We start from the raw sequence: 21156 nt of genomic DNA, 5'->3' as shown, positions 1-21156 counted from the left end.
TCAGTGAAAACCGGTTTTGGGGTGCTTTTTTTTCCTGGCTGCTTTCCCTGGCGGCTTTCCACATCTCTTCCCAGAGTCAGAGCACAAGAGACCATCTCCAACCCTCTGCCACAGAACAGAGAGAGCACAGTCTGTTCTTCAGTGAGCTCTCCAGGCCACACTATCTCCATTTCTGTCTATGCTACCAAAAACTGCATCATCCTGGGTTGTGCGCCCCTCATTCCCAGTCCTCACCTCCAGGTCGGGGCACGTCTCTGCCCTTTGTGCTTCTAAAACCACCAGCCACCCACATTTCTCAAGCGTGGCCCTGCTGCTCCAGGTTTCAGTCTGCAGGGGTGCTCTAAAGTCCTTTCCCCACCACTACTGGTCTGCAAGTCTGTGCCCCGTCCCCAGGGTGGGAGGCTTTCACGAACCTGCAGTGAGGATCCTGAAGACTCCCTCCCCCTTTTGTTTATCTTCTGCTATCTGCCTGCGGAATCACAGCACCCCGCTTCATACCTTGAAACCAACTGCCTGCGATATTCTGTTTGTAGAGATCCAGATATATCTTCTTACATCTCAGGTTGATTTTGTGGGTGTTCAGAGTGGTTTGGTGGATATCCACCTCAATTCAGGGGACCGGTTGGAATAGGGTCCCCTACTCCTCTGCCTTCTTTTCCCAAGTCCCCCTATTTTCATTTTTTTAATAATTCTTTCTTCATTCTTCTTTTTCAACTTGTTTTCCATTAGTCTTCCAGTTCTCTGACCCATTCTTCTGCTTCCTCTAGTCTGCTACTTATTCCCTCTAGTATATTTTTAATTTCAGTTAATGAGTTGTTCATCTCTGGTTATTTTTTATGTTTTCTATCTCTTTGTTAAGGGCTCACTGAGGTCCTCCACTCTTGGCTCAAGTCTAGTGAGTATCTTTATGACCATTACTTGAAATTCTCTATCAGGCATATTAGACATCTTTGTTTTGTTTAGCTTTCTTGATATAATTTTGTCCTGTTCTTTCATTTGACACATTTTGTCTCATTTTTATCTAACTCTGTGTCTGTTTCTGTGTGTTAAAGTCAGCTATGTCTCCTGCTCTTGAAAGTAGTGGCCTTATAAAGAAGAGGTTCTATAGTGTCCTGTAGTACAATGTCCTCTCTTCACCAGAACCTGGCACTTCAGGCCTATCTTCTGTATGTGTTGTGTACACCCTACTGTTATGGCTGAGTTGCATTTGTCTTCAGTCCAGTCATTTGCAATGGCTTTCTATGTTACTAAGGGGCCAGTCTGGGGCTACCTTGGGCTTAAGTTGGATCAGACCGGATGTTTGCAGACCTACAGTCACACCTATCTGCAGTTGCTTTCTTTAAAATTTTTTTTTAATTTTTTATTTATTCATTTGAGACACAGAGATAGAGCATGAGCAGGGAGAGAGGGAGAGGGAGAAGCAGACTCCCCACTGAGCCAGGAGCCCGATGTGGGGCTTGATCCCAGGACCCTGGGATCATGACCTGAGCCAAAGGCAGATGCTTAACCATCTGAGCCACCCAGGCACCCCTGCAGTTGCTTTCTATGTGTTGTCCCTGGGGAAGCTTTCATTGGTGGATTGGGGCTGCAGTCCACCTAGTATGTTTATCTTCCCCTCTTCCCAGTTCAAGAGACATTTTGGAGTAGAGCTGCCTACTCTCGGGGCTGCTTACACAATGCCACACTTGTGGCACAGCTTTGGATAGACTCCAGCCAAGGGCAGGTTAGATGGATCAGCATGAGAATGCTGAAGGGGTGGAGCACACAGTGTTAGCAAGATTTGCACATGTCTGCTTGCAGGAGATCTGAGCTGCTTTAGAAAATTCCTGCCAAGGGCTGGTTGGGTGTCATGGGTCCACAGGAGAAATGGGGGAGGTGGGGTGTGCTGTTAGCAAAGCTAGGTGGAGAGTATTTGTTCTGGTTCCTACAGGTATCTGTGTATGCAGGCTTGGGGACAAGGTAGAGAAATGGTGCCCACCAGCTCTTTTGTTCTTGAAGAAATCTCCTAAAGAGCCCTGTCCCTCCTGCACAAGTTCTGAGATTAGTAAATAAATCTCCTTTTCATATACCCCAGGAGTTTTTCAAACTGCTGCTGCTATGCTATACCTCAGCAGGGTTATTATGATGTCTCTTTAAGGTGGGGACTCGGTTTCTTATCACCTTCTTGTTCTCCCAGAGCTGAGCTGAGCCCACTGATTTTTAGAGTGCCTGGTGTTAAGCCCCTCTGGTTTTCAAAGTCAGATGTTATGGGGATTTGTCTTCCTAGTTAGGGTTCTCAGTGCCTGCTCTGGGGTCTGTGCCTCACCTTTCTGTGTGCTTGCAATATCTCTCCTCCTGTGGTCAGTCTTGCAGGTCAGTTTGGTTCCCGACCACATCTCCATCCTTCCTATCATTTTCAGCTGGCTTTTTCTCCATGATTAATTGTGGAGAGTCAGTTCTACTAGTCTTTGGGTTTTTTCCTGGGTTATTTACCCTAATGTGTGTGTTATTTAGTGTATCCATGGGACGGGATAAGCTTAGGATTCTCCTACTCTGCCAACTTCCTGGAAGCCTAGTGTTTTAGTCTGTCTTGTGTGATACAAGTATAGCTGCCTCAGCTTTCTTTTCATTTCCATTTGCAAAACACACACACACACACACCCACAACTTTTTCTATTCCTTCATTTTTGGTCTGTGTGTACCTTTAGATTTGTATTTAGATCTCAAGTGAGTCTTTAGTAGGCTCATTTGGGTCTTCTTTTTTCTATCCCTTCAGTAACACTACATCTTTTGACTGGATCATTTGGTCCATTTACATTTTAAGTAATTATTGACAGTTTTATTCAAGGGAAGATGAGGAGTAGAATCTTGAGCTGACCCAATCACTTGGACACACCAAGATAACAGCTACATCTGTGTAACTAAACTGAAAACAACCTGAAGATTAGCAAAACAGACCTTCCACAGTTAATTATAGAGAGGAGGCCACATCAGAAAAGGTGGGATGGGTAGGGATGTGTTTGGGAACCAAACCCCTGGCATGACTTACCACAAATGGGAGGGATACCACAAGCACAAAGAAGTGAGGATCAAACCCCATACCATGTACCACAGGCAATGAGGATGTAAAGATGAGTCCCTATAACATCTAGCTTTAAAAACCAGTAGGGCTTCAGGAGCTTTAAAAATCAGTAGGACTTAAGTCTGGGAAAGCTGGAGGGTGAGAGAAATTTGAATCCTTCCCCTTAAAGAACCAGCATAATAAATAAACTGGCCCAAGAATCCAGCACAGAAGCAGCAGTTAGAAAAGCACTTGAGGTATGCGTGAAGGAGATTGATGAACTCATCTAGGAATGTGCCTTAGAGGGGCAGCATTCCCTCAGGAGACTTCTAAGAACACAAAATAAAGAGAAAGGAATCCAAGCATATCATTAAAGAAAGCCATCAAACCACAAGGGAAGAGAACAAGGGAAAAAGAAAGGAACAGAAAGGAACTACAAAAACGACCAGAAAACAATTAACAAAATGGTAGTAAGTACAAATCTATCAATAATTACCTTAAATATAAATGGACTAAATGTTTCAATCAAAGAACAGGGTGACTGAATGAGGGGGAAAAAAAAGACCCATTTCTATGTTGCCTATAAGAGATTCACTTCAGAGCTAAAGACATACAGACTAAAAGTGAAGGGCTGGAAAAACATAAACCATGTAAATGAAAGTTAAAAAAAAAAATTGAGGTAATAATATTTATTTCAGGCAAAATAGACCTTAAAACAATGTAGCAAAAGACAAGGACACTACATATATCTACTTGTTGGATTGTTCCCTTTATCATTATAACAATTATAATATCTATGTACTCAACATAGGAGCACCCAAACACAAAAAATATTAACAGGGAGAAATTGACAGTAATACAATAATAGTGGGGGACTTTAACATCCCACTTATATCAATGGACTGATCATCCAGACAAAAAATTAACAAGGATCTTGTGGCTTTGAATTACACACTAAGCCAGATGGATCTAAAATATGTACAGAACATTCTATTCAAAAAATGTAGACTACACATTCTTTTCAAGTGCATATGGAACATTCTCCAGAGTAGATCACATTAGACCACAAAAGTCTTAAGAGTGGAATCAGGGGTTCTTGGGTGGCTCAGTTGGTTAAGCATCTGACTCTTGATTTCAGCTCAGGTGGTGATCTCAGGGTCCTGGGACTGAGCCCTGCACTGGGCTCCACACTCAGCAAGGAATCTATTTGAGGATTCTCTCTTCCTTGCCCTCTGCCCCTCAGCCTGCTCATGTTCTCTCCCTCTCTCAAGAAAATAAATCTTTAAAAAAAAAAAAAAATCATACAAGCATCTTTCCTGACCATACTGGTATGAAACTAGAAATCAGTTTTCTTATATATATAGCAGGAGAAAGGAACTACTCAAGATTAGAGCGGAAATAATGTAATAGAGGTTAAAAAAAATAGAAAAGATCGATGAAACCAGGAGCTGGTTCCATAAAAAGATGGGCCAAAGGTTTATCAATCTTGTTTGACTCATCAAAAAAGAGGATTCAATCAAATGGAGAAGAAATAACCAACACTAGAGAAATATGAAGGATTATAGGAGAATATTATGAAAAATTATATGCCAACAAATTGGATAAATTCTTAGAAGATCTTTCAAAACAATAAGAGGTAGATTATTTACTGGTAATTAAGTTGAATCAGTAATAAAAATATTCCCAACAAACAGAAGTGTAGGACAAGATGGCATCATAGGTGCATTCTCCACCAAACATTTAAAGAGTTAATACCTATTCTTTCCAAATTCCTCCAAAAAAATAGAAGAGGGAGAAAAGCTTCCAAATACATTCTACAAGGTCACCATTAATAGCCCTGATACCAAAACCAAAAACACTGCAAAAATTCTTAAAATATTAGCAAACTTACTTTAATACATTTAAAAAATCATTCACTCTGATCAATTGTGATTTATTCCAGGGACAAAAATGTACAATATTCAGAAATCAATCAGTGTGATACATCACATTAGCAAGAGAAAGAATAAAAACCATGTGATGATCTCAATAGATGCAAAAAGAGCATTTGAGACAATACAATATCCATTAATAACTTCTCAACAAATTGAATTTAGAGGGAATGTACATCAACAGAGCAAAGACCATGTATGAAAAACCCACAGCTAACCTCATACCCACTGGTAAAAACTGAAAGTTTTTTCTCTAAGATCAGGAATAAGACAAGGATGTCCACTCTTACCATTTTTATTCAACATAGTACTCTTTGGAAGTCCTAGCTGCATAGCCAGACAAAGAAAAGGCATCCAGATTGATAAGAAAGAGGGACGGCTGGGTGGCTCAGTCGGTTAAGTGTCTACCTTTGGCTCGGGTTGTGATCCCGGGAACTGATGAATGAATTCAGTAAATTTGCAGGATACAAAATTAATATACAGAAATCTGTTGCATTTCTATACCCTAGTAACAAAGTAGCAAAAAGAGAAATTTTAAAAATCCCATTTACAGTGGTACCAGAAAGAATAAAATACCTAGGAATAAACTTAACCAAGGAAGTAAGAGATCTGTACTCTGAAAACTAAAACACTGATGGAAGAAATTAAAGGCGACATAAACAAATGGAAGGCTACTCCATGCTTATGGATTAGAAGATATCATTAAAATGTCCATAATACCCAAAGCAATCTACAGATTTAATATAATCCCAGATTCAGTATAATCCCTATCAAAATAGCATTTTTCACAGAACTAGGACAGATAATCTTAAAATTTGTATGGAACCACAAAAGACCTCAAATAGTAAAAGAAGCAATCCTGAAAAAGAACAGAACTGGAGATATCACAATTCCCAGTTTTAAACTATGCTACAAAGCTGTAGTAATCAAAACAGGATGGTACTGGCACAAAAACAGACGCATAGATCCATAGAACAGAAAAGAGAGCCCAGAAATAAACCCTTAATTACATGGTCAATTAATCTATGACAAAGGAGACAAGAATATATATAATGGAGAAAAGACAGTGCCCTTAATAAATGGTGCTGGCAAAATGGGACAGCTACATGCAAAAGCATAAAACTGAATCATTTTCTCACACCACACACAAAATAAACTCAAAACGGATTAAAGACCTAAATGTGAGACAGGAAACCATAAGCTCCAGAAACAGACATAGGCAGTAATCTCTTTGACATCAGCAACATTTTTCTAGATATATCTCCTTTGGGCAAGGAAAACAAAAGCAAAAATAAGCTATTGGAACTACACCAAAATAAAAAGCTTTTGCTCAGTGAAGGAAGCCATCAACAAAACAAAAGGCAGTCTACCTACTGCAAGAAGATATTTGCAAATGATATATCTGATCAGTGGTTAATAGTCCAATTATACAGAGAACTTATACAACTCAACACCAAAAAAAAAAGTTCCAATTAAAAAAAGAGCAGAGGACTTGAATAGACACTTTTTCTAAAAAAGACATACAAATGGCCAGCAAATACATACAACATGCTCAATATCACTAATCATCAGGAAAATACAAATTAAAACCACAATGAGTTATCACCTCACACCTGTTAGAATGGCTAGAATTAAAAAGACAATAACAATTGTTGGCAAGGATGTGCAGAAAAGGGAATCCTTGTGCACTATTGGTGAGAATGTAAATTGGTGCATTGTGGAAAACAATATGGAGTTTCCTCAAAAGATTAAAAAATAGAAATACCATGTAATCCAGTAATCCCATTACTGGGTATTTACCTAAAGAAAATGAAAACACTAATTCAAAAAGATATACGCACCCTCATGTTTACTGCAGCATTATTTAAAATAGCCAAGATATGGAAGCAAATCAGGTGTCTATTGACAGATGAATGAAGATGTGGTATATATAAATACAATGGAGTATTGTTCAGCCATAAAAAGGAAGATCTTGCCATTTGCAACAACACAGATGGACTTAGAGGGCATTGTACTAAATGAAATAAATCAGAAAAAGATGAATACTGTATGATTTCACTTATATGTAAAATCTAAAAAACAGACCAAATTAAGAAAAAAAAACAAAAACAGACTCTTAAATACAGAGAACTGGTAGTTGCCAGAGGGAATGTGTATAGGGAGATGGGGAAATAGATAAAAAAGGATTAAGTGATACAAACTTTCAATTATAAAATAAGTAAGCCCTGGAGATTAAATTACAGCACAGCGAATGAATTATGGTACATAGTATCATAATAACACTCTATGGTAACTACACATGGTCAGCATTGAGTAATGTATGAAATTGTTGAATCAATGTTACACACCTGAAACTAACATTCTATATTGGACTTTAATAAAAAGTTATTCATAGACATGTACTTATCATTTTGTTGTTTTATAGTTCTGTTTTTCTTAATCTCTTCCCTTGTAATTTGGTGACTTTCCTTAGTGTTATGTTTGTCCCCTTTTTACTTTTTTGTGAAACTATTATAGGTATTTGATTTATGGTTACCATGAGGTCCATATATAACATAATATTCTATGTCTGTAGCAGTCTACTTTAAGTTGAAGATCACTTAAGTTCAGGGGTGTTCTAAAAGCACTCTATTTTTACCACCCCCCCAATGTTTCATGTTTTGAGGTCCTATTTTGTATCTTATTATTTTGTGAATCCATTGACTAATTGTAAGTCTAGATGATTTTACCACTTTTGTATTTTAAACTTCATACTAGATATGTAGGGAGTCGATCCACTACTTTTATCATATGTTTACTTTTATTAGTGAGATCATTTCTTTTATAGTTTTATTTTTTCTAGTTATGGCCTTTTCTTTCCCACTTAAATTAGGTCCTTTAACATTTCTTGTAAGACTGGTTTGTTGTTGATTAATTCCTTTAACTTTTACTTGTCTGGGAAACTCCTTCTCTCTCTTCAATTCTGAGTGATAATCTTGTAGAGAATTCTTGCTTGTGATTTTTTTTTTTCCTTTCAGCACTTTGAATATATCCTGTCATTCTCTTCTCACCTGTAAAGTTTGAGCTGAAAAACCAGTTGTGAGAGTATTATGGGGGTTTCCTTATATCTAGTTGTTTTTCTTTTGGTGCTTTTAAGATTCTCTTTAACTGTTGATACTTTGATTATAATATGTCTTGGTTTGGGTCTCTTTGGGTTCATCTTTTTTACAACTCTGTGCTTCCTGGGCATGTATGTCTGTTTCATTCAACAGGTTAGGAAGTTTTTAGCCATTATTACTTGAAATGGGTTTTCTATGCCTTTTTCTCTCTCTCTCCTCCCTCTGGGACTCCTATAATGGAAAGGTTAGTATGCCTGATGTTGCCCCAGAGATCCCTTAAACTATATTTAGTCTTTCTTTCTTTCTTTTCGCTGTTCTGATAGTGATTTCCACTACTGTCCTCCACATCGAGTCATTCCTCTATATCATCTAATCTGCTCTCAATTACCTCTAGTATATTTTTTACTTCAGTATTCTTCAGCCCTGATTGGTTCCTTTTTATATTTTTATATTCTTGAGGTTCTCATTGTGTTGATTTGGTCTTCTGAGTTTGGCAAGCATCTTTATTGTAATTATTCTGAATTATTTTTTGGGTAGATTATTTCACTTGGAACATATTCCTCTGTAGCTTCATTTTGTCTTTCTGTTTCTATGTGTTAGGTAGATCAGTTATATTACCCAGTCTTGGAGGAGTAGCTTTATGTAGGTGTCCTGTGGGGCCCAGTAGCACAAACCCCTGTGATTCATCCAACTGAGGTGCCCCAGGGGTATCCCCTGGGTGGACTGTGTGCACCCTCCTGTTGTGGCTTGTATGCCCTGGTGGGTGGGGCAGGCTTCCAATGTGGCTGGCAGTGAGGTCGGGTTGTGACTATTGCAGGCACTTTAGTGTATGGGGCTCACTATGGGGGGTTACTTGGGGAGAAACTGCTCCCACCAGAACTGGGCCAGTGAGATATAAGGGGAGTAATAAGAAATGGTGCCTACCATCACTTCTGTTCCCAAAGAATGTTATAGCAAGTCCCTGCTCCTCTGGCATATGCTGTAAAATAATCTCCTTTATGTGTAACCCAGGCATTTGTCAAACTGCTGCCTCTGCCCTGGGACTTGGAACAAGGGAGATTACATGCACACTTTTTAGGGGCAGAGTCTCAGTTTCTTATTGCCTTCCCAGACATAAGCCCCACTGGTTTCCAAAGTCAGACATTATATGTCTTCCCAGTGCAGGACCCCTAGGCTCAGAAGTCCAATCCAATATAGGGCTTGAGCCCCTAGTTCCTCGAGGAGGGCCTCTATGGTTGTGATACGACCCCCTACCCCTTATGGGTCATCACACTGGGATTGTGGATCCCAACTAAACCACATTTTCGCCCCTCTTGCCCATCATGTGATATGGCTTTTCTTTTATATCCTTAATTGTGTAAAATAATTTCTGCAAGTCTTCAATTTGTTCTCAGAGATAGTTGTTCTATAAATAGTTGTAGTTCTGGTTTGTCAATGGAAGGAGGTAAGCTCAGAATCTTCCTATTCTACCATCTTGATCCCCAAGACACATCTGATTTCTATTCCAAAGCTCCTCATAAAATAAATACAGCATAATAAAATAAGTCAGCAATATCTTTATAAAAGATAAAATGCCAGTGTTCACAGAGCATTTTGACATCATACCAGGTTTGTATAATGCAAAAGGATCCAGTCTGGGCATGTGACTCTGTTAGTCTGGCTTAATCAGGGATTGTTTGCAATATACGTCTTCAGAGAATTAGATGAAATACAACCCTTCATGAAATCCCCACACATATTTATTCTCTTCACCATGTTTTCAACAAATACTGAGAACACTGAGTTTGAGATTGTACTCCCAGGTAATATTTAGGTCAAAGCTTTTCTATGTTGTCAGTTTTTCTTTGCTTATTAGGGAACTTGGCATTCCAGAAAAGCATTCTTAAACAAAAGTGATACCTTAGGCCAAATCAGGGGGGAAAAAATGAAATCATTGTGGGGTGCCTGGGGGGCTGTCAGTTAAGCGTCTGCCTTCGGCTCAGGTCATAATCCCAGGGTCCTGGGATTGAGCCCCACATCGGGCTCCCTGCTCAGCAGGGAGCCAGCTTCTCCCTCTCCCTGTGCTCGCTCTCTGCCAGATAAATAAATAAAACCTTTAAAAAAAAAAGAAATCATTGTTTTTACTAGCATTTCTTTCTCTTTTCTTTTTGGGAGAAGGTGTATGTTCAACTAATAAGTGGAAACGAAACTGGAGAATACCCACATGCTATTGAAATATTCAAAAATTATTTTGATTTTAATGCAAAATCAATCAAAATCATATTCATAAGAACGAAAAAGTGGCAAACACCCAAATGTCCACCACTAAGTGGATAAGCAAAATGTTATATGTACACATGGAATATTGTTCTGCAATAAAAAGGAATGAAGGGCTAATAATTCTACAACGGGGCTGGGTATTGAAAAGATTAGGCAAATTAAAAAAAGCAAGACACAGAAGGCTACAGGCTACATACTGTATGACTCCATTTACATTAAATGTCCAGAATATGCAAATCCACAGAAACAAAATAAATTTGTGGTTTTCTAGGGCTAGGCAGAAGGTGGGGAATGACTGCCAATGGCAGCAGTTTTGATTTTGGGGTGATGAAAACTTTCTAAATTTAGTGGAGATGGTTGCACCACTATTAATGTACTAAAAACCACTTAATTTATACTTTAGAGGTGTGAATTTTATGGCCTGTGAATTATATCTCAACACTGTTACAAATGTGACAGATGAATTCACTGTATGCTTTTTTATGAAAAATTCAGGTTCAAGAAATCTTAAATTTCCTTGAAATATCAAGACAATTTTTAAAAACTTAGGGAAATTTTCAATAACAAAAGTAAAAAGAATAGTATAATAAATCCCAAAATATTGTCATCCAGGTTCAGTAGTTGCCAAGACATAACAGATTTGTTTCACCTGTACTTTTACCCAGTACTTTTTTTTACTTCATTGCATTGCTTTGAAAGAAATAAGATATCTTAATGTTTTATCTGCAGGTACTTCATATATGTCTCAGAGTTAAGGAATCTTTTAAAAATAACCACAACATTAATATATAAATTTTAGCAATAACTCTTTAATATTATCATGAGTATTCTAATTTCCCTGATATTCTCATATTTAATTTGCAACTAATTTGTTTGAATTAATTAGGATTCAAGCAAGATATACATAATGTTGCATTGGATTAATTCCAAAATGTTTTATTATTGATACACTTTTCCCTTTTGTGAAAATTTCTTTGACAAACTAAATGGTTTTTTTCTGTGTGTGTTTTTATTTTTTATTCTTAGGTCTTAAAAATGAGCTATAACAAAATCCGAAAACTTCAGAAAGATACTTTTTATGGCCTCAGGAGCTTGACACGGTTGCATATGGACCACAACAATATTGAGTTTATAAACCCAGAGGTTTTTTATGGACTCACCTTTCTCCGACTGGTGCACCTGGAAGGAAATCAGCTCACTAAGCTCCATCCAGATACATTTGTCTCTTTGAAATACCTCCAGATATTTAAAACATCTTTCATTAAGTACCTATACTTGTCTGATAACTTCCTGAGTTCCCTGCCTCAAGAGATGATTTCCAATATGCCTGATTTGGAAAGCCTTTATCTTCATGGGAACCCATGGACCTGTGATTGCCATTTAAAATGGTTGTCTGACTGGATACAGGAAAAACCAGGTATATATGCTATTTATTTCTTTGTCCTAATTAGAGGAAACCTGCCTGGAGGTTTTTACCAGTAAGTGGGAGCCCAAGGTAATTTAGCTGGAGAGAAAATGGACACTAAATAATAACTTAGTGGTAATGAATTCTCTTTAATGAATTATTTGTGTATTGTTTCAGGTCAACTATCCAGTCATCAGTTCTGGCAAAATTAGGAAATAAGGAATGTCTGTGTGTGTTACTCTTCTTTACTTACCACACCATAAAAACCCTTCCCTTTTCTTATTTTCCTTTCAGTCATTCAGTCAATACACATTTTTTTGGCGTTCTAGTCAAGATCCTGTGCTTGGTGATAGAACTATCAAGAGCACTGTCTCTGCTCTAACCATGCCTCTGGTGGGTTACAGATAAGCAAACGGATAATCAGTGTGTGAAATGTGTTTTGATGGGGAAAGTAAAATTTGCCATGAAGAGGGCAAGATCTATTCAGTCAACAAGTAGTTATTCTAAAGAGATCACAACACAGAGATCTAAAAATGAACAAGACAGCTCCATAATGGAGCTTACATTCTTGGAGGGGAGGGGAGACAGAAATGGACAACCAAATGTACTATTAACTGTTGAAATCTGATTAAATAATTAAGTCTTTAAGATAATGACTGAAAGGAACCTACTGATTTTGGCATCAAAGGGGTGGGTGGTTACTTTGGAAAGAGTGACAGGGAGACAGATTGCTGTGTGGGGAGAGATAGGTGGAAGGCAGGGAGCAGTCTACTTTTTTTGGAGAGGTTTGGCTTGAGGTGAGGGAATGAGGGAGAATGCAGCCAGATGGAAATGTGTAATCACACAGGATTCTTCAAGCATGAGAGAGCCTTGAGCATGTTCAAGGTGAGAAGAGATTAAGAGGGAGAGGGTGACAACACTTCAGAAGGGGCAGATCACCCATTGAACAAGTCCCCTGAAAAAACTGGAGAGCAAGAGATCCAGACATAGGTGGAAGGATTTTCCTTAGGAGGAGGAGAAAAGAGAACTCCGGGGTCTGGTAGAAAAGACAAAGGAAGCTATTATCTGATGGCTTTTCCTCCCCTGTGAAGGTGCAAGAGAGGTAGGTGACTGAGGAGGGTCCTAGGATGGGGTCAAGGCCAGAAGCTTGGGAAAAGTGGAAAAGGTTTGAAGTTGCTGCCATCATATTTATATATATATTTTGTGTGTGTGTGTGTTGTCAGTTAATTAGTTAAAAAGCAAATCAGAAAACATTAACTGAACATTGAGAATTACTTTAGGGCAACAGACACCACCTTAGCTCTCCAAGAGCAAATATTTTAGGCAAATATGCCAAACACATAAAAAGACAGTCTTAAAATGAACAACATCAAAATACTTATATTGAAGATTTAGTTCCATAGGAGCTCAGAGTCAGTAAAAATTTACTTCTGCCTTGATTAAAAAGGAGGAAAACTGGACTGGACCATAAAAGATACATCAAAGGGAAAAGAAGGAGTACAAGTGCTAGCAGGGAGTACTGAGTTTGTGGTTGACATTGTGCTAGATGCTTTCTATTTAATCCCCACAATAATCCTCCATTTACAGATGAAGAAACTGAGGGTGCTGTAAATGTATTTTCCTTATGATTTTCTCAGAAAGCTTTTCTCTAGTTTTATTATAAGAATACAGCACAGGTAAGTGGTTTAAAAAAGAAAAGTTTCCAGTGTTGTATTATGAATAAGACTCATACTATATACCATAAAAATTTTATAATGATACATTCCTTAGTGTACAGGCTAGGCTATCATAAAGCAATCATATTGTTGCTTCATTATCAATGCATGTCATTAAACATCTGCCTCCGGCTCAGGTCATGATCCCAGGGTCCTAGGATCGAGCCCCGCGTTGGACTCCCTGCTCCGCGGGAAGCCTGCTTCTCCCTCTCCCACTCCCCCTGCTTGTGTTCCCTCTCTTGCTGGGTCTCTCTCTGTCAAATAAATAATTTATCTTGTAAGCAGATGGTGTAAATTTACAGTATTGATAAATTATGTCAGTGCCTATATCAATAATGTCTTATATAAAACACTATAGATATTATATGTATTACTAATGCTAGACATCAAAAATGAAAAGATAATGTCAAAAAGAAATTCACCTTTATTTTAAAGATTTTATTTATTTATATATATATATATTGTGTGTGTGTATATGCATGTGTATGTGTGTTGTCAGTTAATTAGTTAAAAAGCAAATCAGAAAACATTAACTGAACATTGAGAATTACTTTAGGGCAACAGACACCACCTTAGCTCCCCAAGAGCAAATATTTAAACCACTTACCTGTGCTGATAGGCTAATAATGCAGTTTCTCTGATTACAAGAGAGAGGCATATTGTATGTCAATGTAATTCTTTGAAAGAAAAGTTATGAGACAGTAAGTAAACTAACACATTAATTTCATATTAAGTATCACTCACTGCATGCCTGTGTAAGGAAGTGCTATCCACTTCCATACAAGTCTTGCACCTGATACTCGACATAATGAAAACTGAAGCAGTAACACCAAAGCATCTCACACAGTTCCTACTATACAGTTATTGGATTTTCATGCAAACACACGCACCACAGATAAGTTCATTAGCTCTACAGCACGGTAATCACTTACTGTTCACTATGAGGAAGTGGATCATCATTAGGTCTTCACCCTCATCATCTTCACACTGGATGCATGAGGGAGGAGGACGAGGCGCTGGTCTTGGCATCAGAGAAGCAGAGGAGACAGAAAGGGAGGCAGGAGAGGCATGTACACTCGCTGTAACTTTACAGTAATACCTTGCCATTTCTGTCGGACTTTTTGCTCTGTTATTTTTCTAAAAATATTTCTATACAGCACCGGTTGTTCTTCCACCATTTGCTTTAGTTTTGGTGCCCATAGCACAGAAGGGTCCATGTCCTAAAGCAAGTCAAAGGCAGTCTTTGAATAATAGGAACCCTTCTGCCATACTGTCTAAGGTCAGTTTGTTTTCTGGCGCTGCTTTCTCTGTGTCGTCTTCATCATTAGGCACCGGTTTGGAAGCATTAATCTCTATCAAGTCATCTTCTGTTAATCTCTCTGGTGTGGTATCTATTAGCTCTTGAATTTCTCCAAGATCCATATTCTGAAGCCCTTTACCACCACCTCCCTGACCCGCTCCCCCATCCCCTGCCTTTTTTTTTTTTTTGCCATATCCAGTCTTTCATGATTTCCTTGATTGGCTCTGGGGTAAATCTTTTGATTGAAGTCACACACACCATCTGGACTTGGTTTTCTCCAGCAGGAATTTACTGTTTCAGACTTGATGGCTTCTATGGCTTTTCCTATAACAGCAATGGCATTTTCAGTGGTGTAATCCTTCTAGATTTTCATGGTATTCTATCACGGGTTCTATTCCATAGAATTAATATCCCTTTCCATAGAATATTATGATTAACGAGCCTAATGATCCCCTTAGGACCCCCTGAATTAGAAGATGAATTAGAAATGTGTTGGGGGGGGGGGGCCTCTGGGTGGCTCAGTCGTTAAGCGTCTGCCTTTGGCTCAGGTCATGATCCCAGGGTCCTGGGATCGAGCCCTACATTGGGCTCCCTGCTCGGCTGGGGGCCTGCTTCTCCCTCTCCCACTCCCCCTGCTTGTGTTCCTGCTCTCGCTGTGTCTCTCTCTCTCAAATAAATAAATAAAATCTTTAAAAAAAAAAAAAGAAAATGTGTTTGGGGGCAAGTAAGCCACTTTGATGCTTTTGATATTGAACTCGTAGGGTTCTGGGTGGCTAGGGGCATTACCCAACATTAAAAGAACTTTACAAAGCAGTCCCTTGCTGGCAAGGTACTTCCTGACTTCGGGAACAAAGAATCGATGGAATCAGTTTGGAAAAAATATTCTCATCTTCCAGGCCTTTTTGCTGTACAACCAAAAGACTGGCAACTGGTGTTTATCATTTCCCTTCAAGGCTCTGGGGTTAACAGCTTTATAGATAAGGGAAGTCCTAATCATGAACCCCAAATGCATTTGCATACAACAGTAAAGTTAGCCTATCCCTTCCTGCCTTAAATCCAGGTGCTTCCTTCTCTTCCTTACTAATAAATGTCCTTTGTAGCATTTTTTTTCCCCCAGAATAGGACACTTTCATCTACATTAAAAACCTGTTCAGGCAGATATCCTTTGTCCTTAATGATTTTTGTGGTGTATGACAACTCATCTGCTCCCTCTTGGATGGTGGAAGCTGCTTCTCCTGTTATCTTGATATATTTTAAGCCAAATCTCTTTCTAAAATTATTAAACCATTCTTTGCTGGCATTAAATTCTCCAGGTTTAGATCCTTAGATCCTTCTCCTTTCTTTTGCTCTAAGTTTCATATAATGACTTTGCTTTTTTCTCGAATCATATTAGAGTCTACAGATATGCCTTTCTTATAGCAATCCTGTACCCATATAAAAGCTGTATATTTCAACACAAGATTAAAAAGGTATTTTGCAAAAAGTGCAAGGTTTTCACACCTGCTGGTGTAGCTGCCGTGACAGCTTCAGGGATTTCCTTTTCTTACAAAGGTCCTTACACTGGATTCATTCATGTTAAAGTGGCAGGTAACCACAGCTGCAAACCTCATATTAACTTTTTCTTGGAATGTCATGACTTTTCTCTGCTTCTTGGGAGCATTTCCAGCATCACTAGTGGCACTTTGTACGGGTCCCATGGTATTATTCAAGGTTTGTGATACTGCACTAAACATGATGAAAACTACATGAGAGCTATGAGAGATCACTTTTTACTGCAGTACACAATTTACTAGAGAGATGAGTTACACGGAGATGATTAGTGTCATACAGCATTTTTAAATGGATACAACACTTGAGCTCACCTCAATAGCAATAGGAGGTGGCTACAAAATTATTATGGTAGTACATCATGTACTACAGTTAATTTTAGGCAGTTATGGTTTAATATTGTACCTTTGCTTACCTTTTTCTCAACATACCATCTCTAAGTATGTGTATAAGTTCTGATAAATTTTAACTTTTTATAATGGATTTGTGCATATTTTATGCATTTGTGACATACTTTTTTTAAAACTTTTTCAACATTTCTAGGCTATGTGGTTTGTCTGCGAGGTTTTTCAAATTGTCACAAATCTCCCAAAAAATTTTCCAGTATATTTATTGAAGAAATTCACATATAAGTGGACCCACACAGTTCAAACCTGAGTTGTTCAAGGGCCACCTATCATCATTTCACCACTTTCAGGTTACCCACAATTCCATTCAAGAATGGATTACATTTTATTGTATTTATTAGTATTAAATGTCTTTTGCCTTTCCTATCCTATGTGATTTATTTATATTTAGCTCCTAGAATGTGCCTAGAACACAGTAGGTACTGAATTTTTGTTAAACTAAGCTTTGATTAATTAATCATTTTGATAGTGAATACAAATGAGTCCACCACCCACCTATGATCTTAGTATGTCCCGAAATTGTGTATATATATATTATATATATATATTAGCCCTTATATATCTTATATATAAGAGCTTATATATCTTATAATCTTATATATCTATGTATACACACACACACACACACACACACACACACACACACATATAATTAGCAAAACCCATTAGGGCTAACATCTTTCAGTCATGTCTAAATAATTACATGTTCTCCTTTTGACTGTGATGCCTTAATGATAATCCTATAAGACTCATGAATGAGTCACATCAACTTCTGCTTGGACATTTTTTTCACCCATTCCAAGAGATGTGACAGTTCCTGTCTTCAGTTGCTTCACCTGGCACGGGCTAGGCAATCCTTCTGCACATATTTCAGTAGTCCAGTGTAACACAGCTTTATCTGTATCTGGGTATTGTCCCTGCTTAGGTTCCACAAAGCTCGTTGTCTTGTTTCTCTATAAAATAAGGATTTGTAGCTCTATTTTCAACTTTTTGAGAAACCTCCATACTGTTTTCCAGAGTGGCTGCACCAGCTTGCATTCCCACCAACAGTGTAGGAGGGTTCCCCTTTCTCCGCTTTCTCCATATCCTCGCCAACATCTGTCGTTTCCTCGCCAACATCTGTTGTTTCCTGACTTGTTAATTTTAGGCATTCTGACTGGTGTGAGGTGGTATCTCATTGAGGTTTTGATTTGGATTTCCCTGATGCCAAGCAATGTTGAGCACTTTTTCATGTGTCTGTTGGCCATTTGGATGTCTTTGGAAAAATGTCTGTTCATGTCTTCTGCCCATTTCTTGATTGGATTAGTTGCTCATTGGGTGTTGAATTTGATAAGTTCTTTATAGATTTTGGATGCTAGCCCTTTATCCAATATGTCATTTGCCAATATCTTCTCCCATTCTGTCAGTTGTCTTTTGGTTTTGTTGACTGTTTCCTTTGCTGTACGAAAGTTTTTTATCTTGATGAAGTCCCTTAAAAAAAAAAAAAGATAGTAGGAAGGGAAAAATGAACAGGGAGAAATCGGAGAAGAGATGAACCATGAGAGACTATGGACTCTGAGAAACAAACTGAGGGTTCTAGAGGGGAGGGGGGTGGGGGATGGGTTAGCCTGGTGATGGGTATTAAGGAGGGCACGTATTGAATGGAGCACTAGGTGTTATACGCAAACAATGAATCATGGAACTCTACGTCAAAAACTAATGATGTATGGTGACTAATATAACAAAATAAAAATAAGGATTTGTGGCTATTTCTTTGATAAACATTTGTTTTACTAATACTAAATTTATGTCTAGCTTCTGTTTCCAGGCCTTTTTACCTACTTAATAACTTCTTGTTTTAGTGCCAAAGCCTAGTATAATCTTAAAGCAAACATTTTATTTTTTTTTCTAAGATTTTATTTTAGAGAGCAGGGGGAGGGGCAGAGGGAGAGAATCTCAAGCTGACTCTGCGCTGAGCACAGAGCCTGAAGCAAAGGCTTGATCTCATGACCCTGAGATCAGGACTTGAGCTAAAACCAAGAGTCAGACACCTAACCGACTGAGCCACCCAGGCGCCCCTTAATATAAACATTTTAAGTGGCAAATTTAATATATGGTCCCGACAGTGCATGTAACTCAGTTAAAGAGAAAACAATGTAAATAGCTAAGATAGTGTTCGTGTGCAATAGTGGAAGCCATATCAAGACTGACAGCTGGTCAGTTGCTACCGTAAAACACCTTCAATTTTAAGACCCATCTCAAGTTACAAGTTAAGATGTGGCAGAAACATGACCTTAGAATTAGGCGTGCCTGCCCACCTTCATCCCTCCCGCCAGTCTTTCCTGAGCATCCATTGGCTGAGGCCAGGGACATACAGATAAATAAGTATGGATGTTATAGTCTTGTGGAAAGACAGATAACTAGTCATTCTAACAGTGGATGGGTGAGGAGTAGTATAGGAGAAGTTAAAGGTATAAGGAGAACATAAAGCAGAAAGCCCACCCAGAAGTGATGTTGTGACTGGGTCCTGAAGGATGTAAGTAGTTAGATATTGATGGAAGAGGGCGTGCCCAATGGCAAATGATGGGAAGTAGAAGGAACAACATATTCCAGAGCCTAATAAGGCATGGCAGGTTGAGAAATGGAAAGCATGTCTGTGTGACGGAGAGAATGAAAGTGACATGATAAGATCTGCATTTGAAGTAAAATACCTGATGTCCAGGGCCTGCTAACTCTGGTCCAGGTGCTATCAGGAGTAAGCATACCAAGATGTGAGTATAATTCTGTGATGAGGTTTAATTAAGCCAGAAGTCTGCAATGTTCTTTGCTTTGGCAGGGTCTGAACACAGGGTACTGATGAGTAGGTTAAGGGTCATAGCTGATTGGTAAGTGGGTGATTAAGAAGAGACTCTTATGTGTACTCAAGGGTTTTCAGGCTTGCCAGCTACCTTCTCTGCATAGGTTTAGATTTTAAAATTTACCAAAGAATTCTGAGCCAGCTGTAGGTAGCACTACCTGTCACACTGGAGTACATACTCAAGGGTTTGGAGTCCATCCCTGTTGTCACAAATGGCACTATCTCATTTTTTTTTTTTTTTTTTTTGCTAATATTCCAATATATATATACATACCACATCTTCCTTATCCATTCCTCTATGGATAGACACTTAGGTTACTTCCAAATCTTGGCTATTGTAAATAATGCTGCAATAAACATAGGGGTGCATATATCTTTTCAGATTAGTATTTTTATATTCTTTGGGTAAATACCGAGTAGTGGAATTATTAGACTAATTGGTAATTCTATTTTTTAATTTTTTGAGGAACCTCCATACTGTTTTCCACAGTGGCTGCACCAATTTACATTTCCACCAACAGTGCATGAGGGTTCCTTTTTCTCCATATCCTTGCCAACACTTATTTCTTGTCTTTTTTATTTTAGCCATCTGATAGGTGTAAGATGATCCCTCATTGTGGTTTTGATTTGCATTTCCCTGATGACGAGTGATGCTGAGCATCTTCTCATGTGTCTATTAGCCATCTGTATGTCTTTTTTTGAAAAAAAAAAAAAAAGTCTATTCATGTCCTATGCCCATTTTTAAGTCAAATTGCTTGGGGTTTTTGTTTTTTGGTGTTGAGTTGTAGAGGTCCTTTATATAGTTTGGATACTAACTAGTTATTGGATATATCATTTGCAAATACCTTCTTTCAGTAGGTTGTCTTTTTGTTGATGATTTCCTTCACTGTGCAAAAGCTTTTTATTTTGGTGTAGTCCCAATAGTTTATTTTTGCTTTTGTTTTCCTTATGCAAGGAGACATATCGAGAGAAGGGTTTCTATGGTCAATGTCAGATACATTACTGCCTGTGCTCTCTTCTAGGATTTTTACAGTTTCAGGTCTCACATGAAGGTCTTTAATCTATTTCAAGTTTATTTTTGTGTATGATGTAAGAAAGTGGTCTAGTTTCATTATTTTGCATGTAGCTGTCCACCAGTTTTGACAGCACCATTTATTGAAGAGTCTGTCTTTTCCCCATTGTATATTCCTGCCTCCTTTGTTATAGATTGACTATATAAGTATAGGTTTATTTCTGAACTCTCTATTCTGTTCCATTGATCTATGTGTCTGTTTTAGTGCCAGTACCATTCTGTTTTGATTACTATGGCTTTGTGGTGTATCTTGATATCTGGGATTGTGATACCTGCAGCTTTGTTTATCTTGAGATTGCTTTGGCTATCTGGGATCTTTGTGGTAACATACGAATATAGTAATATATGTTTCAGCTTTGTGAAAAATGTGGGTATTTTGATAGGGATTATATTAAATCTGTAGATTGCTTTGGTTAGTACATTTTATATTCTTCCAATCCATGAGCATGGAATATCTTTATATTTGTTTATGTTGCCTTCAGTTTCCTTTGTCAATGTTTTATAGTTTTCAGAGTATAGATTTTTCACGTCCTTGGTCAAGTTTA

The 21156-nt window shown here is 38.2% G+C and overlaps 1 protein-coding gene across 1 annotated transcript in view; it reads left to right on the top strand.

The window, feature by feature from the left end:
- IGSF10 (immunoglobulin superfamily member 10) overlaps nt 1-21156 on the top strand; it is a 60730-nt gene that overhangs the window by 27141 nt on the left and 12433 nt on the right. The window contains exon 4 of the mRNA XM_027583925.2: nt 11355-11745. Within this exon, the coding sequence (XP_027439726.1) occupies nt 11355-11745 (391 nt within the window). The remainder of the gene's footprint in view (nt 1-11354; nt 11746-21156) is intronic.

This window comes from Zalophus californianus, chromosome 1 (genome assembly GCF_009762305.2).
Source record: "Zalophus californianus isolate mZalCal1 chromosome 1, mZalCal1.pri.v2, whole genome shotgun sequence".
Lineage (NCBI taxonomy): Eukaryota > Metazoa > Chordata > Mammalia > Carnivora > Otariidae > Zalophus > Zalophus californianus.
Note: the sequence above shows the minus strand (reverse complement) of the source record. Positions and strands in the feature narration are given on the sequence as shown.